Consider the following 24073-nt stretch of genomic DNA (forward strand, 5'->3'; position numbering starts at 1 on the left):
CCTAGAAATCAAATATAGATTTAGAATAGAAACTGGAGCATATGGGAAGTATTTAGGCCAGACCCTCAGCTGGCAGAGGTTGATAGGGATATTTGCAAAGCTCTGTGCTGATGTGCTCCAGCTGAGAATCTGGCTCTTCGCTAACCCCTTCCAAATAGCACTTGCCAAGCGTATTTCTGCTGGCACTATAGAAGGACTACCTTACGGCTCTCTGCTGGAGTCAGAGCTGTCACCGAGCAAAGTGCAAGGCGAGGCAGCACGGGCTGCACGGGCGCTCCCGGGGCAGGTTACAAAACCTCCCACTACCTGCCAGGCGGGGTTGGCACTGACGCTGACGATTAGTGATTTCCCTTTTCTTCGTGGCCAGAAATAATTCCTCACTGAGAGCTCCCTTGATGACGCTTCTTTTATTGACTGTAATATTAATTGCCACCCACCATGGCACAAAGTAGACTTTTTTTTTCTTTAGAGCTGTATTATCTTAGAGTTATCTAAGCCCTGGCTCTGCAATCTCTCTGGCAATTTCGCTCTTCAAATACAGGGTTATCTAGAAGTGAACTCCCTTGTGTGTTTACTCCACTCTTAGCTGATTGCGTTGGGAAGAGCCGCAGCCCTCCGACAGCCGGGGAAAACCTGGCTCCCCTCCTGCGGGCACGGGGAAAACCTGGCTCCCCTCCTGCGGGCACGCCAGGGTCCCATCCTAAAGCACCCCCTGACCATGCAGCTGCACAACGCTCCTCTGTCCTTTCAGCCCTTCTCCCCACTAACTTACTTGTTCACCCATGCATATAACACAAAGCACCTAATTACCTTTGTGAAGTGCTACATAAGGGCCCAAGTATCATTAACGAAAAGACGAACATTTCCCCCCCACCCCGAGAACGAGAAGCTGCAGTGACCAGCTGAGATCGAAGAGTTGCACGGCACTGTCATAAAAATTAATTATGTCAGGGTAAGATCCAGCCCTCACACTTACTAATTACGACAAACAAACAACCTTGTGTTTTCTTTCCAGGTCAAAGAAAAGATATTTGCCATAGAAAAGGAGTCAGTTTTGCAAGGCTGCTGTACGTGTCTGTGCACCCCTCTGCTCCCACACACCTCCCCAAATCACGCTGTAGAGATGTAGACGATTGATTAGGTCCTATGGGCTCCATCTTCAGCTGTTATTAGCTCCAGGGGCGCTGATATCTTTAAACTGCAATAATTTACAGCAATATAGGATGTCGTCTTACCTGACAGGAAACAATCAGCTTCATGGCTGTGTTACTACAATTAGAATAATTTTTTCAGATATTAATATTTTCTTGTTTTACAGTACCTTGTACATCATTAGTGCCCTTGCACATTGCTCTTGCTTGCGTCGAAGCGTTGCTCTGGAGTTAGAGCCTTTAGGAAGTTTATCAGAACATTAATCATAAATGTTTCTCAAATCAGATATGCTGCTAATTCGACTGCTTGAGTTGTTTTCTCTTTCCTATTTTAATGATTTATGAATGAGATAAGATAGTATTCACATCCTGCACTTACTCAGCTTCTCTATATAAGTGAGCTTAGTATCTGCCAAGAGAGACGAGCTTGAATTCAAAGCCTATTTCAGATAAAAAGGTTCGAGCTCCGCAATATAACACCTTTAAAATGTATTGCCTTCCCTTGTTCTTGTTACTATTTAGCTCTGGGGCATCCAGTTACTTTCTTCCTCTGAAGGAAACGCTGCATCTGCAGAACAAGACTAAACTCTCACTAATCGATGAAATGCTTTGCTTACTTGAAGCTGAACGAGAGCCTATAAATGTAAATAATTTTCCACTTCCCCCGCCCCAGATTTGCTTTTTGAGATGATTTCCAATTTGTAACTAACAGATGTCTATCGTTTTCAGAAGGAGTTCTTGAAGCCACTTTACATAAAGGTAAGAAGCTGTTTTTTCCTATTCTATTATTATCAGTCAGACTCTCCAAAGGCAACTTAAAGTGTAACCTCTGGCATAGGAGGTCTGAGGACATTTAAAGGTAAGATGTAAAATACTACCGCAGTTTTTATCGGTTCTTTTAAATGTTTTTTTTCTGGAGAAATTTCTGTTGGTGATTGTAAAGCCTGGTCTCCAAATGACTGGCAATATAAAGGAAAATGGTTGAAGCAGCTCTCTGTAAGTGTCCTACTTCCAAGGCAAAGGCAAAGGCAAAAAAAAAAATCACTCTCCGATTTAGATGGAATTGAAGCAAATTCACAGTGTTGTCACATTCACCATTGACAGAAACTGGACTGTCTTTATTGCAAAGTTTCCAGTTATAATAGTTATGAAGACTGTCCTTATAAGATGACTTCTTAAAAGAATGTGTAAAAAGGAAATCAGATAAAAGAAGTTAAGATTTCCAGAGAAAAAGAACAGTTGGCTTATTCAAAATGATAATCAACAGTTCTTTTAACAAAGAAAAGCTTTCTGCTTGTAAACTAGAACACTATTTACTTTCCCTTTTTCTCCTAGAACCAAAGTTGTGCACATTATAACACTGAAAAATTTATTAAGGAACTAGAAAAGATACCCATGTGTAAGTGTATGAAGAAACTTGAAAAAGATATGAAAAAACTAGAAAAAAACTGTCCCATTTTGCAGGTAAGTTTTTACTATTTATTTGATTTGAGTTTCAAATATTTTCTTGTAGTTTTCCATTTATCCAGTTTTTTTACACCAGGTGATTTTGTCCAAACACCTGGTAGCTCGCTCAGACCCATACCGAGCAAGCCAGCGGCTGGAAAGCCACGGCCCCTTCTCCAGCTGGGCAACGCTGCTGCAGCTCCTGGATTGCACCAATGCCTTCCCCTTCGTTTTTGCGTAGGATGGAGGATAAGGCATGGGTCTTTAAATGAATCGATAGATATGCTGAGAAAACATCAGGAGCTGTCCTTATGATTTAAAAGAAACCATCAAGCTTCCCTGAAAGTTAATTTCCCTGAAGGTAATAAGCAAAGAAACATCAGTGGAAGTTGTGCAGTAAGACTTCACCTCTCGCTTAACTTCTTGCTCACTTTTCAGTAAATTCTAATTCAAAGTTTGGAGATTTGTTAGCAAAGAAATTGTTCCTCCTTTTTAACTTTGGACCAGCTGCAGCCTCAAGGAAGGATATCGAGGTTTGTCTACCATGCACAAATTCATTCCTATACGGACTATATTAATACAGTTCATTTAGACCTGCGGTAATGAAGATTATTTATTAGGTGCAATTAATAATGACCTGTACAGCTTGTCCTTTGGGGAGAACAGGGCAATTAATAGCAGAAAAGATACAGACCGGGAATACTACAGAAAAAGGAATCTGCCTTTTGAATACAAAAGAGAGAAAGACAGAGAAAATAAGGGAATAGAAAATAGGGTTTACATGTGTTCTGCCAGTGGCTGTACTTGCAGCAATGACTGTGCTTAGACATTTCCCTGGAACAGAGAAGCAGGCTTTAGGAAGAAAACCAGATTTGCAGCAGTTTGCTAATTACTGCAGGTTGCAGAAGAAACCGTGTCTAGATCTCTCACCTAACCAAATGCATGCTGAGCTCCGTACTGCTGCAGCTGGATCCTCTTCTGTTCAGCATTAAGAACAAGTGGGCTGTGGCATTGCTGGGATCCTGCCATGCGTCCCGTGCTCCCTCTCTGTCCCCAGGATTTGGTTATTATGAGAGAAGTGGTTTGACCTGACTTCCCTTCCTCCAGTTTGGCAGATAATTCCCCCACCCCCCCAAAAAAACCCAGAAAAATCTGCAGTACCATCAAAGACAAATAGCAAGGTCTTATTTGACTAATGATTTGTAAGAACGGTGTGAAATGGTTTGGGGCTGGTGAAGGGCAGCTAGCCAGCTTCATCCTCCATCCCAGTGAGCTGAGGAAGCCAGAGAGAATGTGCAGCATTGGGGTGGAATTCCTCCGTAACCCGTGCATCTTTCCCTTAGAAACCTTCATCTGCCACATGCTCAGAGGATGCAATAACAAATTTCTCACTATTTAAAGAGAGTCTGGAAGAATTCTTGAAATGGGTCAACCAGAAGCAGAACTGCAGCAACATGATGAGAAGTGAGTCGGATTTGTATCCGCGCTGCAAATGCAGCTGCCCTGACCAGTGGAAATACCGCAAAGGCTTGCTCTAGGGAAGAGCTGCCCGAGCAGCGAGGAGGGTGGGTGGGAAGCGGGGGGAGAAACGGCTGTTACAAATCAGAGTCTTGGCTAAGTGTTAATGCAAGTAGGTGAATTAAAACTGTACATAGCAATTAAAATCTTCGTATAACAAGCACGGCCAAGTATCGTCATTTATACCATGCAGTCATCGAAGGTGAAATGTCATCATGTCACCAGAGATACGCAGAAAGGCTTGAAGTCTGGGGGGGGTTGCACGAAGGGACAGAAATCTCAACCCTGACCCACAGACTGTGAGACCGTTCAAACGCTTCGGGGACTGGGGCCGGGAAAGCGTTCCCGCGGGCGGGTGCTGCCGAGCGGCTCGAGGGTCGGGACATTCAGTGGGAATTTATGGGACGCAGCACAACCCCGCAGAGCAACCCCCGAGGAGGGAAAAGACCTGACCTCCGTCGCTCACACCATCTGCTTTAACCCCCTGCCCCTGACTAAAATCCCTGCTTTTCATTTCTACTGGTTTACGACGAGCTTTAACACGAACGTGACCAAATAAACCTTGCGGTTTCACGTGCCTGCCACTTCGGTCACAGTATCTTCTCCCAGCATACTGAATAGCTTTTACTTTGATTTTTTCAGATCTTTTCAGTATACAGCACTTATACAGTTTATGACTAGATCCGAACTGGTGCTGACTCACATGCTTTGAAAAAGATACAGCGCATAATATTCTTTGCATGAGACCTCGCATAGCTCTGCGTAAATCACTACAAACCAGGTGCCAGATGCTGTTTTTCTGATTTATATTTGTGTCTTTGCAAAACAGTCAAGTCTTAGGCAGAGACATGAAAGGGAAGAAGTTTTTAAAAAATGCAGACTATCACAAACTAGCAGTTAAGAGCAATTCTGGTCACAGCAATACCAGTACTCCCAGCGTGCAATAAAAATACCAAGATAACAGATGTAAGGGGTCATGGATGATGGGTCTCCCAAGGGTTGCTTGCCTGATGCCTGCTTTCATGCATACAGGCAGCAGTAATACAGTGGGATTCACAGGCACCACAGATTTCAGGGGTTTTGTCCTCAAGACTTAGAGAAGATGGGGGAACCCAGATTTCTCTAAATGCAGATAGAAATATAGTTTGCCATAAAATTGAGCCAAAAGACAATTGGCATTTACCATAATGAATCTAGCTGGTATTAGTCAAAAATCTGTAGTCCTTCTAAGCCCAGCAAAAGGCCGAGACAGGAATTTGAAACTACTGTGAAAAAACATGACAGAATCATCAAGTGGTCTTCTAACTCAGAAATATCACAGATACCTATTTGCAAGATAAATCTTATCTTGGTGCTTAGACTTTTCCTGCCACTGAACACGCTTCACCACTCTTGTACTCACAGCCTACCTAAAGTCTATGGGGTTTGGACAAGGATTTGTGTTGAAGTCACTAACAATCATGGAAACGACTTGTCATGAAAGTTGGATTTATCACACATGTAAAACCAGATATGATTCATATACACACACAAACCAGAAGGTTTGCACCATTTCACATAATGCCTTAATCAATAACCAACATCCAGTCTAGAGCAGGATGTCAGAACTGATCTCTGCAGCTGACTAAAAGGTGGTAAGAGGGAGAAAGAGACACAGCATTTTATAAGTCATGTGGAGAAAAAAAAAAGTCCTATTTTCATGCTTCAGTCCAAACACAACTAGTTTTCTAGGATGATCAGAAGGCCCTGAACCATCAGGCATCTCCGGGTTAAAACAGCGGTGGAGATCGGGTGGTATGGGTCTCGGTTTAGCTGTCTGCATCTTTCTGCATGCCATGCATGATGAGCACTTTGGAAACACCCACATCGCAGTGATCTTTGAAAATTGAAAAGAAATGATAAATTGACAAAGCTCAAAGCCTATGAAAACATTTGAAGTAGCAACATGATCTGAATTGCAGCAGGGTTCTGAAGTGCCATATTCCAACAACAAGGTAAAGGATGAGTTTCTGTGGTTGTGCATGAAAGGATGGGACCTACACAAGGAGACAAACCTGCTGAATTACTGTATTTGAATTATTCACAGCACATACAGTAAATGCAACCAACTACTAACCTTCCACTCAGAGCAGCTGCTGAGTAATACCTCAATTTGCTCATATAATCAGCTCCACCTCACCTTCCAGAAGACTTTAAAAAGCACCAGGCTTAAAACAAACCACTTTTAAACTGGATATCTTCCAGTATTTTTCATTCTTGAAGCCGCTGTTTAATGTTACTTATCTGCAATTTTACTTTAGTCCCAGGGTTTTACTTGAGGGGATGCAGTTCCCTTACCCGCCCAGCCCAGCCATTTCAAACAATTCAGTTTAAAAAAAAAAAAGCAAGCAATTGAAGAGCACTTAGTTTAGCTTCACAAACCCTAGAGATGAACAGAAGTGCTCCTGTCCCACCCCATGAGAAAGAACAGATAGTACCACAACATTTTCTGGAGCTGGCCTGTTCAAACCCACACCTTAAGGGCTGATCCATACTCGCAGAATCTCACAAAACCAGAGGCAACTACACCAGCCAGTGTATGAACGGGGATGGTTGACAGAAGAGTAGTGTTATCTTCAGAAAGACACTTATTCTGCAGGAGTGCATGATTTTAAGGAGTTCTTAGTGGAGAACATCTTTTTATTAGCTCCCGCCGTCAGGTTTGCTGAGATACGTTTGGGTTTTTCTGCTGAGCACCAGCAGCTTCTCCAAGCTATTAACTTTAATGTAATTCAATTTAACTTTTAAAATTCTGAACATGACACTGGGGCTTACCTCAGAAACTGTGGTATCCCATTGACTTGATCAGAAAGTCCTGTAGCATCCCCAGCATGATTCATATTTGGGTTTTGAAGTTCATAAAGAGGGGAAAAAAAACCCAACCACCTACTCTCACTCCTACTATACCTACTCTTAACTCTAGGTCATTACCCCTGTACAACTACTTACTTTTCAATACATCTACTTGCAGCCCTCGCATCAAGCAAATGCAGAAAAGGAAACCAACTCAGAATTAAATCTTGACCATTCAAATTAAGTAGGTAGTAGCATTTTCCTCACCAACTTTATGAATGCATTTATTGTGAATTTACAGCATTTTCCATACGAGTTTCCTCTACACACACGTTTCCCTTTCACAGCACCAAGAAGGGCCAGGCCACCTCTGCCGGCACTGGCACGACCTAAGTAACTCCAGATCATGATAGTCAACATTTGTTTACCCAGTCTTCTTTCCCCATGGTCTCAAATTATTTGTGTAAAGAAAACCACTATTTCTTTCTGAAAACTGGGCCTTGGTTTTGCTCTTAGACCACCATGGCTACGTGGTGAAACCAGTGACATCCCAGCCCATTACACAAGGCTTACAGATAAAACACTCAATAATTTAACCTCAGGTTGCAAACTAATAAGATACTGGTCAGAATTGCAAAGGAGAAATGTAAGGTGATCTCGCCACTTACTTGCAAACAGTTTCACGTTCTGTTTCACCACCACCTTCTTTCTAGAGGTTTCCAGAGCACATGCGAGACGTTTCTGGTATTCAAACGGAAACCCTGCTGACGTCCCCCATTACCCCCCGTTTGACACGCTGTGGGTACACAGGTTTGGGATGCCGGGACGTAACATCGCACACCCACGGGCGCCAGGACGCTCCTCCGGTGCCCGCGGGCAGCGGTGCCTCAGCCCAGCGGTTCCCCCCCGTCCGCACGCAGCCAGCTCCTGCCTCGCATTACCGACCCTGCCAAGCACGAGCAGCAGCAGCTGAAACGACAGTGGAATCTCAGATTCAGAAAACATCGCGGGAGGTTTTAACTGGAAACAAGTAACATTGCAAGTTTCTGTTCTGATAGATAAATCAGGATTTGGGTGCAGATTATAAATCAATCTCCAGCTGCCGCGCTTCCAACACTTGCTGGATGAACATCTCAAAACATGGCCATTAACAGGACAACTGGGCCTGCCTTTACTTTCAGCTTTCTCACATCGCCTCAAAAAATCAGGTAAATGTAAGTAAGTAAGTAAGTAAGACTCTCACTGAGCCTGCCCGTAGTTCGCACCGGTTAAACCGCAGGGCTCCCGCGTGGGGTAGGGAAAGGCTTGCACCGGGTTCACCGCTCCGACGGTGGGGCCGAGATGGCCATGCCCTCCAAGCCTCGAGTCATCCCCAAACTCCTCAAGGTCAAAGCCATACTCAGCTAGTGCTCATACTTGTACAGGGTGAAACAACCCAGCAAAACTTAGAAACAAGCAAAAAATGGATACCGCGCCAGCGCCCCGGCATCTTTTAAGATATCAGAGTATGTATCGTAGTAAAACAACCAAAGCTGGGCAAAGGTTTTAAAAATAAAGACTCTGACGCAGGTTATACTTAATGTCAATGCTTCTATGGAAAAAGGAAGAGGCATAATTTAGGATGATTACTGATATTGTTCAGAAGTCTGAAACCTCTTGTCAAAGCCCTCCTGCTCTCAGTTCTATTAGAGAGAAGATTTGCACAACTCTAGCCCACAGTATTTGACCCAAAGGAAACACAGTCAGATAATTTCAGCATGTAAATTATTTCTTCCCACGACTTTATCAAAGAGTGGGGAAATACAACAGGCACTGAGGTTACAGTACCTGTTTATCATAGCTGAAATATTTCAAGCTTTTTTTTTCTTAAAGATACACAGACCTGTTAGCCACGTCCTTGAGTCACAGATGCTGTGAGCTGTAGTGGGCAAAGAATATATTCTTATTACAAGAAGTCACGCCCTTCTTTAATAATAATAGCACTAACTACAGGACAGAATGGAAAAATAATTTAAAAATACCATACCAAAAAAAAAAAAATCAATGGAAGAAATTACAAGTATTAAATCATTCGTTCGAGCTAACGGCCCATCAGTAATCCATAGCCTAGAAGTACGATTACCATTGACAGTAAGCTTATGTAAAAGGTATAAAAGAATTTATTTCCCAAAGACTTGAGATCTACAGAAACCTGATCTAATTCTGGTCAGAAACAGTCCTGAACCAACCCCAATTCTCTATATCCAATTTCCTAAGTTATTTGAATCTTCATCCAGACTTTGAAGCTTTTTAAGTACAATGCTCTGAGTATTCACAAAGGCAATGGAAAAAAAAAGAAATCTGGATCTAATATTCTTGGCAGCAGCACAATCTTCATTCTAACAACTTCCCTAAGCACTGGGCTCTCATGCCTTGAAGTATATTTTATCTATGCTACAGTTCACATGCAAGGTTTTTTAATTTTTGTTACTTGCAATTAAATGTTCCTACTCCGTCCTCATGACCGGGTCAAAACTTTCGGTGCAGGACAGAATTCGGTAGGAACCTCCTTGAGTGAGTGCAGTTTTAACCACCTACCATGAGCAAACAAATCAAACAGAAATAATGGGAAAGTCCCATCCTTGCCTCCCTCCCCCTCAGCTATCTGTAAAAGCATCATCTGCATTATCTCTCCAACCTGGGCTGCCAGCAATCCCCCTCTCCGATAAGCACGAGGCCCATCCTACCCAACTCGCTGCTAAGTCAGCACCAACCCACACCTTTGGACGCAGGCAGCTTGCATCCACTCTCCATAAATCCAGACACAGTATCCTCGAAAAGCCACAGTCCCCCCAGAACCTGCTTGCAATTTCAAACGTATCAAAATAATGGCTGCTCTTCCTCAGCTTAAATATTACCTTCAAAAAACTGCGTATTTCAAATAAATTGTGAAAAAATTCAACAGCAAGAGCCACAGGTGCAAATCATTTAGCCGGTGGCCAGAAGGCTACCAGGTGTATCTAGCAATCTCCAGATTACATCACAGAAATATGCTTACCTTTTTGCTCCGTTTTTGTTGCCAAGATGCTACACAGAGCAGTCACTTGAGATCATTTACTGGAAAACACAGCCTACGATGGGAGAGGTTTAAAAACTATTTTAGCTTTTGAGAAGTTATAAAGGAAGGCTTATTAGCTAGAAAATAAAAAAAAGAGGTGTGATACACTGAGAGAGACGTCCCTCAGATGATAGAAGTGTGAGATAAGGTTGTGGTTGAAGAGCAGCAGGAGCTGAGAGCGCAGGCAGTGGTCACTGCTGTGCCTCAGCTTCCTGTGCCGTCCAGTCTTCATTCCCGGAAAAGCACCAAAAAACGAAATTAAAATGAACTTACTTCAGTTTCTGAGATGAATGCAGTGCTGCTGAAAGGCTGGAGCTGGATAACTCTGCATGAGGAATTCTACATCCCGGGGATGGGTCCCTCCTGCCGCCGCCTTCCCAAACGATGCTGCCGCGACCGGCAGCGCCCGCCTGGTCCTCGTCCTAACGCTGGGGAGGGGTCGGTCCTGTAGCACCAGGTCTGGTCGGCAGACTGGCAATCCAGCAGAACGCATAATGCAATTTCCAGAAGTTCAAATGAGTTTTTAGTTCTGCGATCTCACCAGGATTCAAATCAATCATCAGAAACATCCTTTATCCAGTTGTTACTCACTGAGCTTCTCGGTTCTGCAGAACACATCCTTCCCTGGCAGCTCTTTTGCTTCTGCGTCTTTCCAATTACAATAGCATCCCTTTATTTGAGTTAAAATGCATTAAAATGCAAAGTTAGATACTAACTATTAGCACTACAGCCAGTATTATTTATTTGCAAGGCAGTTTAAGTTACAGTTGATCAATTTAATAATGCAGCATACCAGGTAGTTACACGCCTGCAAGCGATGCACATCACATGAAAAGCTTTGCTGGTGACTGACACTTGCAGAAGCAATGGCTGCTCTACCATAAAACATCACTACTGTCAGACACAGTTTTTACAAGCATTGTAGCTGGTTCCAAGTAGTTTCTACAAGCACTGCTGCGCAGATCTCTTTTATACTAAAAACAATAGCTCTTGAGAGTAAAATTCCATTTTAATTTCGACCCCATTTTAATGGAATTTTAGTACCCCCTTCTACATGTAAACCCCAGCCAGGCTTAGAGATTCAGCTGCAGGCCTGCAGCAAACAGCAGGAGCGCAGCTGCTGGGCAAGGGCAGGACTAAACCCTTGGAGAGGAGCAGAGAGTTTCCTCTGCCACGGCCGCGGCCAGCCCCACGGAAAGCTCCTACCCCGTCCACTGACCTTCTGCCCCGGCTGCACTGGACCACCTTGCCTCTTAACGGTTTACTTTTGTCAGAAGTGTGAAACAGCGTTTTGTTGGTAGCAAGCCAATGCAACTGCAAGGTCCTTCTTACCCCCATATTCCAGGAACAGCGAAACAAGGCAGGGCATAAGGTGAGCGATGCTCTCAGGAGAAAAAGTTGTTAAAAGTCAGACTTGGCTATGTCTTGCTTTGAGGTGCTGAACGACGCAGGTTTCAGGTGTGCTTCCACTGCAGGATGACTCAGATCACACCCCACAGCCTTTTCAGCTCAGGGCAACCCTACTGTGAGTTAGAAAAGCTGCTAAAAGTGGGCAAAATGTCCTATATTTACCGCAGGTAACGTGCCAAGAAGACAAGGTCACTTCTATTCCCCCCACACACTTTCCAAAAGGATATTGCATCAACTAGACAGAGAGTAATTACTCGATGCTTTGGCTTGTTGTATGGAAAAATATATTTTTTCTGTTGTGCAAGTCACAACTGTCCCTGTGTCCTTTCACCCCGGCACATCAACCCACTGCTCCCGCTCCCGAGTGCTGCACTGGCTCCTCAAAGGCAGTTAAGGGACGAGAATCAGTCACAGGTGAGAAGTCAGGGTTTTATTAACAAGGAATTTGTTTTTAATAACACTTGGTGTACTTTAAAGGTTTTTGTTTTTCAGTAAAAGTACTTTAAATAAAGCAAAGCTGGTTTCTAGGAAACAATTCAGCCCTGAAGTGGTCAGGCAGTTGGACTAGATGATTGCTGCCAGTCCCTTCCAACTGAACTATTCTATTAATTCCTCCCTCCCGAGCACTGAACGCTCTTTCTCACACTATTCGAGTTGCAATCTGCAGCCGATGCTCTGGCCGACAGCTCGCCCAGCTGGATGCGATCAGCCTCGCCACTCCCCGCAAGGCTTTCGAGCCGCGCGTGTGTTTACGTGGCACCCCGAGCAGGGGTCGGTGGCACTTGAGGTTACGGAGGGTCCCGAGCAGGGGACATCCCGCACGCAAGGGTCGCTTCAAAGCCGGCTGCAGTCAAGCCTGGGCGAGGGGAAGTGTTTGACACCGCTGGCTTTGAAGAATTTCCCAAATTAAAATTTCCCAACTAATTAAACCCAAATTGCAAACCCTTTGTGACTTTACATACAGAAAATAGATAGGTCAAGCGTTCAGCTAACAGGGGATGTTACTTAACATTTTAACAGCCCAGGAAGTTTTTCTTATGACACTAGCACAGTTGGGTTAATCCTTACTTTGAGCAAAGAGATTTCTTGGCCATCTATGTGGTCTAAGACACAAGCGGGATTTGATCTGGCAAATATTTAGAAGAAAAGTGGAATCAGCACAGCACTGCTGGTGTAACCTTGGGTGCGTTTACAGGACCAAGCCTCCAACTCCTTCCAAACGGTGCACTGAAGCTGCTCAGCCCCTCTGGGCTCGGTGCTGGGTCCAAGGAGTTATCTAACCCCCAAATCGCTCTGTTTGCACCCTCGGCTCTGCACACCTGGATCCTGATACTGAGCAGCACTGAATTTTCCCACCTTTAACTGATACGGGTGCGAGATGTGGTTGCCTATATCTGTGTATCAAGCCCAAGAGCTGTGCTGGGACATTTCTTAGAGAACATTTAGTGCCTAGTGGTGGTTGCTTTGAACAACAACATCTCGTGTTGAGCTGCCTTTAGGCAATATGTCTCGGAGGCAAAAAGCTTCCTCACCTGTTTTATCTGTTTTCAGCTCTTGTGATAATTTTGTACGCTAGTTCAGTAAAAACCAGACAGCTGTCACTGAATAGCCATGGAAACAGAGGAAATAATTTATTCACGGGTTAGGTAGAAACATTATGCACTCGTTCACTCCAGCCTGATGGTGTTATTTCTGATCTAAGAGAGGGAAGGGTATTTTACAAGTTATTTGCTGTTCCCTACAGCTTCTCTATCACAAGGAAGGGTCGGATTCAGCCCACCCTGTGGTGTTGACTCCAGCGAGAGCCGGGAGTTATCCGCTCTGCTGCAAGCTGCCGAGAGGCCCCTGGGAGGCACCAGCTGCTGTGGCTAGAGCCGATGCCTCGTGTGATGGGGATGCTCCGTCGCTCCCAGAACACAGCGGGAGCGAGCCCTCCTCTGCAAGTGAGGAGCTCTGCCCCCACCTCAGCCTTGAATCCGTGCCTTGACTCTGAAGGCAACGCGCCGGCTCCAGGACTCGTTGCCCAGACCCCTCTGTAGCCAAGAGAGAGGCAGACGCTGCCAGGACGTGGCCACCTCCGACGGGAGATGCACGCACTCCCCACGCTCAGCAGTGCCCGCTTCCCTCCTCCGGCTGTAGCAAGGCACCGGGCACTAGAGGAGACAAATTCCCCCCGCCAGCAGCATCCCACCCGGCTGGGCAGTGCTGGAAAGAGAAGCCGTGCCTCGTGCTAAAATAACCTGGAGAGCTGGGGTAGAGGAGCGCTCCTGGGAGCGCCAGCCCTGCTCCAGGTTTGACAGGCTTGGGTTTTTAAAATCCAACCTCCCAGCTGGGTACGAGACACGCTTCTGACTTTCTGAACCTGGAGCCGCTGTTTCTGAAAGACATGAAAGTGCAACCACAGAGAGAGCAGTGCCTTGGCAGGAGCTGAATGCCAAGTGTGAAAAAAGAGGCACTGATTGCAAGATGGTTAGTAAGCAGTTTCTGATCTGTGTGAAGCTTCAAGTTTGTGGTTTCCCAGGTATGAGCTAAAAATGGCTTTTAATCATTAAATCATTTCCTCCTAACTGCTCTCCAGTTCTTTTCTTAACCAACATTCCAGAACAAAGGCAAAACTTCATCATGAAAACACTCATGCAAGTCTTGGATCTGCTCTTCGGTTTGGCACGTTCATGAGGGTTCGGGCTAAATAGGACAAAAATGACATGAGATTCCCAACAAGACATAAGCAGACCATCCCAGCGCTGTCAGCTAATGCTGCTCTCACATTCCTCACGGCTCCCAGCGAGCAGCGGCACAGCAGCGGTGAATGGATTAACCACACTGGTGCACACCCAGTACTGCTCCTGCCACCTCCGCTGGGGACCAGCATGTGCCTCGGCCTTTGGTTTTCCTGCCTGTGGCCATCGGGGTCAAATCAAAACTAATACGGATGGAGATATTGCTATGAAATCATGTAAAAACACCCACTGGCATCAGCTCCGTCCCTGGGAAGTGCTGGCCACGGGGTGCCCGGTCATCCCCAGCAGCTCAGGGACCACGCACGCGTTACGAGCCGCTCTCACTACGGGACACGGCTCGGCTCGCCGAGGAGGCAGGTGGAGCGAGCACAGCCTACGGCGTTTGGCTGCTGTCCTCCACCTTTAAATGCACCCAAAGCTGTACGTTTCTTGTGTACCACTTCAAAACCAACTTACAGCTTGCCATTTCCTCTTTCCTGTGAGTAAAACCATGCTAGTTATCTAGAAAATCCAAGTTATCATTTACTCAGAGCAAAACACACAGACGAAAAACCACAGCGATACAGCCTGTGCAAAGCTTCTGACTAAAAGTGCCGGGGGGCCGGCCGGTTTTCTATCACGGGCAATGCAATCACAAGTGAGCTTTTCCGGGAAGGAATATTCAAAGATGGGAGCACGTAACAATTCAGATGCTCAAGTCTTACTCAGGTACAATTCTGAGTCATGAAGCAATCTGAACTTCTATGCAACATGTTAATACAGAAATTGTTTCTTTCTAATGATGTACGTGATGCACAAAGTCTTTCTTGCTTGCGTGTGACATAGTAGGACGTTTTCACCTAATGACAGTGCCCAAAGGCGTATCGGACCACGCTCCCATACCCAGATGGCTCTTCTCTACATACGTGGTGTCCCTGAGCACCCCATATCCTCCCAGTCCCCAGGGATGGCAAGTAAAACTCTACTGGATGCAAATTATACTAAAACTTTATTAAGCAGGTAGGTAGCAAGATCCGGCCTTTCAAATATAAACCATATTCCACAGAGACAGGTATTTCATTTCATCAAATAAAAAAAGTTTTCAAGCTTTTGTGCCAATGCTTTCTCAGCCTCTCCTTCTTCACAGCAGCAATTCTCATTAACTCTCTTACTAATTTTTTCAGGTAAATCCAACAGGTGCCTATACCCCACTGACGCACTCTGTTGCTTATCTGGTGTCTATAACGTTGCCCAAAATGAGAGTAAAATGCAGATTTTCATCCATTCTACCTGCAGCAGGAGGGAGAGAGCCCTTCTTGCCAGGGAAGCGAAGCACCCCTCGCAGCTCCCCGGTACACAGGGCCACCCCGGGGCGAGCACCCACCCCCTGCCTTTTTGCCCTCCTCTGCTCACAGCCCCAACAAATGGCAAAAATACTCTGGCGATGCACTTAGACGCAGGAGAGCCCACAGCCCATCGCCCCTGGCAGCCTTCCTCCTCAGGGTACCTTTTTAAACCACAGAAAAGAAGCTCAACTGGGTCGTCGGCGCTTTGGGAGGGAGCGGGGACGCAGGGGCACGGGGCAGCCCGCCCAGCCGCCTGCAGGACTCGGCATCCCCCAGCCCCAGGAACGGCAAAGCCACCACCCGCACCTTCGACAAAACCACAAACCGTGATGGTCGTTGGGAGATTTCGGCAGCGACGTCGCTCCCGCCGACTCGCTGCTCCGCTCGGCTGAGCTCTGCGCCATGGGAGACCAGTTCTGCTGCATCGCCAGCGCTCCCGGACCCACCAGTGCCCTTCACCGGCTCCTGCGAACCCAGTGCTGTCGTGAAGGGGCTGCTCTGAGCCAGGAGCACCCCGCAGGCGCTTGTCCCCCCGCCACGTGCGCAAGCCAGGGTGCTCCGCGCCACGGGGACGTTAGCAGGATCCGGCTGCATAGGAGATCGCGTGGATTTTTGCAAGCAGAGTTCACAGGGGAGGTTGGTCAGTGAGCAGAGGCTCGGCTGGGCCGACGGGCTCAGTAAGAGGTTTCCATCATTTATTTTGGCAAGGGTAAAACTACGTGAATAAGAGCTCGATGACCTCAGCCGCTTTGTCCGCTAATTCAAACCAGCTCCCTCGCTCCTAACCCAGAGCCCGAGCAGCCCGCATGACAGGCAGAGCTGCAGAGAAGGTGAGATCCAGCTGCAACCCACACATCCACAGAAAGGGCACGTGTTCCCAGCTGCCTGAGGAACTGGGGAAAGCCATGCTGGAAGCAGATGAAACCTTCGCATGGTAAAGGAGGACACCCGCAAGAGTCAGACCTCAACGGGGTGACATCCGCAGGCACGTGTGGTGAGCACTCCTCCCCGGGCAAGGGCTGCACCCCCCTTCCTCCCACAGACATGGGTGGGTAACATATTTTGCAGTATTTCTCCCACCAAAATACACATGTGGAGGCAAAGCGAGACCAGAGAGTGTGAATAAATTAACACTTGTTAGGAAGTGACAGCATAAGGCCCCATGTGGTATTAGGGCTTACAAATTCGTATACCTCACTGAGTCAGAAATGTTTCATTTGCTTGCCCTCAATCAAGAAGATTAAAGTGGAGGAAGTCTATGCAGAACCAAACGAAAACATTGTATTGTGGTAGGACCTGGGAGAGATCTCGCTGTCAGGGCACCTGAGGTGCAGCAGCCGTGGCCGCATGCTCTGCAGAGGACTCAGCGATGCCACGGGGACAGTTGTGCAACAGGACCGGAGGTGGGTGATGCTCACCAGCTGAGTGAGGCTGCCACACTCAAATGAAATCGCGTACAACTGCTCCATGGCCAAAGGAACAAGCAGTCCCACCGGCCCAACTCATCTTCTCCAGAAAATGGGATAAGTGCCAGGATCAGCCACTACTCCAGCTCCTCTTCCAGGCAATGAGTCACTTGCAGACTCTGTCCGGGTCTACAAATGGATGGGGGTAGAGGATTGCTGAACCTCAGGAGACCACAGCTGGGTGAGTCACTCCACCCTGGCCCAGCCAAGCAGAGAAGATTCGGAAAGTTCACCGGGTCCCATCAGGTCTGTTCTCGAGCAGTCTGGATGTACAATGTGATACCTCCACTCTCCCATCATCTTTGCAGATACAGACTACGGACACCGACAGCAATATCCTTTGCAGCTATAAGGAATGACAAAGTACCCTGAGCCCCTAAAAGATCAGCAACCACACAAGAAGCTTTTGGTGTTCGCTTAGCTCACTTCTGTATAATTTTATATCACCATCAGGCTTCAGATGTTGCCGGGCTCCCACCTCCACACTGGAGTACGAGGCTAAAAGGGCACCTTTGAATCCAGGCCCTATTTTGCAGGTGGGGGCTTCATGCAGCAAGCATTGAAGGAGAAATCACATCCTAGCCTGTGGTCAAAGAGGTGACCCCTCCTAAATTCGGCTATCCTATTTGTCAACAAAAGTGCACCAAAAAGTCACTGCAGTGAAACTCTTCTGGTCCTCTTCATCTCCTGGGAGCAGAAACACAGGGAAGCAGGAGCACGAGGATGTTCTGAGAGCGAGCTCAGCCAAGCCAGCAGCACAGCTGCACCCAAAGCCTGTCCCTGATCACAGCACCAGGGAAGGGGCAGTGCTCTGCCCTTTCCAGGTCACCAGAGGGAAAACCAGTATCATTTCATAAAGGTTACTCAGAGGTGCCCCAGAACAAACAAGGAGTTAGAAACACCTGGGGTTACACTGAGGGCACATTCAGGTCTGCCATTTCCAACCCGCATCTTGATCCAAAACACCTGGCAAAGTATATTTCTAGCCCAAAACAACATGTTGCAAAACAGCTTCACCCATGCTCCCATTTGCCAGCAAACAGCCCTACGCAGCTTTGTTTTTGGTATCTGGGCTGCACACAGACTCACAGCTGAGCACACCGCAGGCAAGAGTTTAATCAGAGCCATGAGCTGTGGCCACGGGGCTGCCCACCTCCACCCTGTGACCACGATCACATCCCTGCTGCTGCTACTGCCCACCTGCCCCAGCAGCTGGAAACCAAAACTGCAACCACACTCCTTCCTCCCATCAAAGAGCGGGGTGCTGGTTTGTGCCCTGGTTATGCCTGCCCACACACAGCAACACGCTGCAAGGAGAGCTCAGGTCATGGGACTCTGCTTCGCCATCTAAGGTGCTGATGCAGCTGGGAGCCCTTGGAGTGGGGGAGAAAACCAAATTTCAAGGAAAAATAATTCTCCAGCTGTGTAGTGAGCTTTGACCCAGTTGATGCTTAATATCAAGTGAGCAGCTTGGTTTTATCCTTGACTTTCTTTCAAGGCCTTACTAGGAATTTCAAAAGAAACAGCCCGAAGCATATGCTTGAGCCAAAGGCAGTCTCTGAAAGCTGGAGAACACCTGGTAGGCCATTCCTCCCAGGGCTTTGCAAACAGTCTGTCTTTGGGGCGATTCTGTGTCCAAAATGATATGCAGAGGTAAGTTACGGAGTGTGGACTGCCTGGCTTTGCTGAAAGGTCAGCTTCCAAACGGCACTGCAGAGGGTGGGTGAGATTCTCCTCTCACCTGGCACAAGCATCCCAGAGGATATGTGCAAAGCCCTGGCATTAGCCTTGTGTCTTCACGTAGTCCAAGATATCCAGCATCTCTCCTGCACTTACTACAAAAATTCTTTCATTATTCTTCCCTAATGCGCTTTACTCACTCTCTTCACACAGCAGGCAAACACATGAACATTTCCCAGCTATGGACAATCAAAACTCATAGCCAAGCCAGGGTTTAACCTACAATTATTGAAAACCTGTTGTTATGGGATGCAAGAGCCATCAGCCAGCTATCCACATTCATCACTGAGGTACAAGGTACGCATTGGTTAACCATATCGTCGCGTTACTAATAATTTGTGTGACCTTCATGTTGTTGCCCAAAGACACCAGAACAACACGCTTTCTTTCTGGGCAGCATGTCCCATGACAGTCCCCAAAAAGATCCTGACCTGCACATTGTGTATCACTGCAAAGTATGTGGAAGACAAGGTATCCACCTTTAACGCCATGCTGCTGACAAGAGCCACACAGATACCTCTCCGGAGTTAAGGTGATGGCGTAGATGAGAGGGAGAAGGGAGGCCAAGACAGGAGTCAGGGAAGCCGGAATCAGATCAAACATAAGGGCTCCTGGGGCTGGACCAGTCTGGAAGCACTCAACTGGAACCGTCCTCCTTTTCTGGTTCACCTCCACCTCAGAGGGACAGGAGACAACCATCCCCAAAGGGCAGCACAGAGGCAGTAACCACATCAGCATTTAGGAAGAGATTATCTGCATCATTACAGAGGACAAGTGCTGACCTCCAGTTAAACACACACATCCTCACCACACAGTGTAGGTAGTCTTTGCCCTGAAGGATGAGACAGATTCAGGACTAAACATGTGAAATTGGTCACTTTAAATTCCCATCAACTAGAGCTAGACAGGTGTCAGGTTCTGGCCCTTTCCAGAGTCCCTGACAGGGATTCCTCTTATTTGGGCCAAAGGAGCACATGCTATGCCAAACCGTACCCCAGCACCATCACTGGTTACAGGAAGAGCAGGAGGAAGAGGCTTGGGGGACAGCTATATCCTAGGCTGCCTTTTAGAGACACACACCATCCTCATCTCAAATAAAACTTGGCATCACTGAAAAAAGAGCCTTCCTCTTCCCACATTAGGGCTTTTATAGCTCAGCTGAGGTACACAGCTCACTTGTAGAATATAAACACAGTCCCTCTCCCAACAGAACACCCCAATTGTTCTTTGCCATAGCTTGCACAGCTTCCTTTGTCCATCACAGCCAAAACCTTTCTCCACTCACGCTACACATTTTAGTCTGGATGCCAGTTTTCCTCTCTAAACTGGATTAGACAGATGATTTTCACATGTTTTTCCACTGTAACAGGAAAGAGAAGTAACTTCCAATGCAGACAAAAAGAAGATCAAGTACATCACTGCGTCTATGCAGCTGAACATTCATGCTTTAGGTGATTTCCTAACCTAGTTGGAGGCCTACATAATTGCTCAGTGACACAGCCTGTGTCATAGAACCATAGAATCATTTAGGTTGGAAAAGACCTTTAAGATCATTGAGTCCAACCAGTAGCATTCAGGCCAGGTGTTAAGAAACCACATGCTCGAACTGGATGTGGATTACTGGCATGGGCTGGGGGCGGTTGCTCTTCTTATGACTACATAAGCCACAATGAGAGACCATCTTTCCATAAGAGTTCACATGGTGTCTGCTTTCATCAGTACCCATTATGCAGAGCAGTGCCGTAAAGACCTCATCAGCACGCTAACAGATGTGACCTGAAGAACTCTCCGAAAGGTCCCAAAGCACTTCAAAGTATCTGGCAGCCACTTGTCCACAGTAAGCCTTTGTAGTGCATACGATTATCTGTACTAAGCACTTAAACCCTGTGAAATGAAGAAGAGTCAGCAATATGTCAGGAGAAAAACCATTTCAGTCTAAACAAGACTTAAGTACTTGCTGTACCAGTGATATACTAGCAGAAGCTCCCTATGCCTAGATGGAGGAAGACTTATTTGTTCCAGCATATGAATCCTCTCTCTTTTAGGTCTAAAAACTATCCCATAGGCCTAAAATTAGGCCAATGGTCATATTCTGTTTGTCTTCTAGAATGACAGGAGACAGAATAGGGAGTATAATCTGCCAGACTACACAAACATGCCTGGGAGGTTACTGAATGCCCATGAGTCACATATGCTCTTTCCTCTAAAATAGCTATTATTCTTCAGATCAGATTAGCAGTAAGCAAATCCTGCACACAGCACAAAAAGCAGCTTAGCGTTTGAGCAGTTCTGCATCCACACTCATCGCATCCTACTTTAGGGATGGACTGGAGTAAGGTAGAAGACAACTCAGAAAATAGGATAGGGTTTTTCCCTGAGAAAACAAGCACATAAAATTATCTTCAAAAGTTCAGTATGACATAACATGGTTAACAATTGTATTTCCCAGCCAACTACACTATTTCAGAAGTGGGATGTGAAGATTTTTGGCCAGAGTCCTCATGTGAACTTTGTCTGTCAACATACCACGTTGACAGAAAGTCTAAGTAGATTCCTCTTCCTTCCCCTGAAATCCAAAGTGTTCCAACCAGAGATTGTGGGTTTGGCTCATCATCAGTTCTTGTTCACATCTGTGAGGCTGTTATATGTTAAATGCTTTGTTATAAAGCAAAACTCCTTATTTCCTAAAGTTTATGTTGTGCTGAGAGATTTTACTAAGAAAACTAGAGGTCAACAATGAAATATTCTGAACAGCCAGCCAACAACCACAACATTCATGGCAAGTGAAGGAACACTGTGAGAGATTAGAGAGCAACTATTGAGCTATGCTGTGCTAGGTCATTAAAGCTTTTAGGAAAAAATCTTGCAATTCCTATAGCTACCTGCTATAACTGTTCACACAAAGCTTATTTACAAGACCAGATGCTCCTCTTATTTCAGTATCATTAACAACCAGAGCTCAACAAGTCTCTGCCTGGGCAAGCCAAGACTTCTCTCTTCAACCAGTTGTGTATGTTCAACTGAAAAAATAGAACTGTAATCAATACATGTACTTACATGCTGTATCTAAATGATTAAACAAAGCAACAACCATTAAGTTCATAAATTCCTCACATGTAAAATTCAGGGGCACATGAACATATACTGCTAAGTCACATTGCTTCATTACCAATACAATAAATTGCTGACATCTGTTACACCTAATATGTAAAACCCTTGTTTCACAAGTCTTTCCTAGGAGGACAGCAGGTGCATTGCTTCTAATCCTGCCTGACAGTTCTTTTAAACATCCCCTCATTCTAGCTCATTCAGTCTTTGCAAAGCATAGGGCAATGAAGAAATACAAAGGAAACCAATGTTTGTCATATGACACTTGTGACTGCAACTGGATGTTTCAGTGTAATTTAAATTACTTTCATTTTCTCAAGCCATGCCCCTACCAGAAACAGCCAGTGAGAGGTCTGAAGTCAATCCACCCTGCAAAGTGACATATTGATACAACAGTCTGGTAGTAACAGCAATTTTCTATATTTCTGAAACATTTGCCTATTTCTCTAACTTCGCTTTTTTTTTTTTTTAAGCAATTAACTGTAATTCCTTCTGAAATTAATTCAGAAATGGGATTTCTTTTCTATTGTGGACAACACTGTCCTCCATGTGTTGGCTTGTGGCCATTACACACATGCTAACAAAGCAAAAAGACAAAGGTGAATCTGAATCCTTGTGTTCAAAGGGCATGATTATTCCCAGCCTGTCTGCAGGGCAAGACAAAACCCTGCTCCAGTCTACAAAAGTAGATTAAGATTTGCTTGCAAGCCATCCTACTGACTTCAACAGGTGTTGAGCTCTGCAGATCAGGTGCTCCTGGGGTAAAAATGCTGTGTTTCATCAGCAGAGATGCCTACTTTTAGAATCAAGAATTGTCAAGACTGTTGAAAGTCTTGAAAGGCTTCAGATTTTTGTAACTGCTTGCATCAAAAATAGATAGTATCCCACAGAAGCAAAGTTAACATCACAGGGAAAGGCTTCTCCTAAGTGTAATACTGAGATCACAGTTGCCACTGGCCCAAAATGTGCAGCCTGTCTGCTCCCAGGATACATTATAGTTTCAATACATGAATTAAACCTTTCCAGCTTCAGCAGAAAGTGCAACAGTTCTGTGTCATGTGCTGGAGCCTTAAATAAAACACTGTCCAAAACCATGATGTATTTTTTACAGAAAAAGGGCAACAAAGCAACAGGCCCTCAAAGGAAAAAGTAAATGCCCATTGCTCCCTAAAACCAAGCACTGGTATACCTAATTAAGGACACAGAATAGAGAATCACTTTATGGAAAGAACATTTATTTTTGTTTCAAAACTTGTGATCCATAGAAATACAATAAAATCAACATGTACACAAAACTTTAAAAAAACACTTTGGTTCAAAGAAATATTTAACATCTAAATCTTCTGAGGTACAGAAGGCACAAGACCAGGCACCCAAACATACTGAATCGCCCACAGCACTGTTCGCACCACTACTACAGAGAAAGCTGGGAGGGCAGAAGGGAGGTCAGAGGATGGCAGGGGGAACATGGAAATAACAGCAACCAAAACACAAGTATGTGTACAATGCCATTTACTTTCTTTCACAGGTGTTACATATTTTGTTGTCCTTTTTGGGTAAAGTGCCAGGACTCTTGGAGAAAAAGATGGATCATTTCTTAGAAATGAACTGGAAGAACGAACAGTAGAAAAGGAGACAGAGAAACAAAGGCCTGCAGCAGGTTGGGTTTCAGTCAACCTCTGTTCTCCCACAGGGTCTTAAGAATTCATTTCCTCTTTCGTGAAACCATTTGTTTGAAACTGTGGAACAAGGATGTGAAATTAGTTACCACCACGTACCCAGTGCGTGTATCACCACAAGCCAGACAGTTACTTCAAGTAAAATCTCATCTCTCAGTCTGAGGATCCCTGCTTATACTTCTCTACTCATCCAATGGGAAACACATAGAAAGAAGCAAAGGGCTGGGGAAGAAAGGATCTTTCCAATTGCACAATTCTGAGGCCAACGTAAAAGAGCAGTATATTATGGGTCTGGTATCATTTATAGATCGCTATACTCTGGCGCTCCAGGGGAATACCTTGGAGGCTGAGGGACATAGGTATGGGGATGGATGACACAGATCTTCAGAAGTTTTCAGCAGCTAGCAGAAACTCCCAGTGTCCAGACACTCACATTTAACTTACAAGGAGCTCTCCTCCTTTTGCAGTTAAAACTACGCACAAATCTTTGTAGGAACAGACCTGATTCTAGTCAAGTGATAATTCAAGTCATCCTGATGCTGATACACCACACAAACCCA

General features: G+C 45.6%; 1 protein-coding gene across 4 annotated transcripts in view; it reads right to left on the reverse strand.

The window, feature by feature from the left end:
- Nucleotides 1-23329: 23329 nt before the first annotated feature.
- The window catches only part of P4HA2 (prolyl 4-hydroxylase subunit alpha 2), a 30922-nt gene continuing 30178 nt past the window's right edge, over nt 23330-24073 (reverse strand). For all 4 annotated transcript variants that reach the window (XM_029998276.1, XM_029998279.1, XM_029998278.2 and 1 more), the window contains one exon: nt 23330-23573. In XM_029998276.1, coding sequence (XP_029854136.1) covers nt 23503-23573 — 71 coding nt within the window. In that variant the 3' untranslated portion in view covers nt 23330-23502. The remainder of the gene's footprint in view (nt 23574-24073) is intronic.

This window comes from Aquila chrysaetos, chromosome 22 (genome assembly GCF_900496995.4).
Source record: "Aquila chrysaetos chrysaetos chromosome 22, bAquChr1.4, whole genome shotgun sequence".
Classification (NCBI taxonomy): domain Eukaryota; kingdom Metazoa; phylum Chordata; class Aves; order Accipitriformes; family Accipitridae; genus Aquila; species Aquila chrysaetos.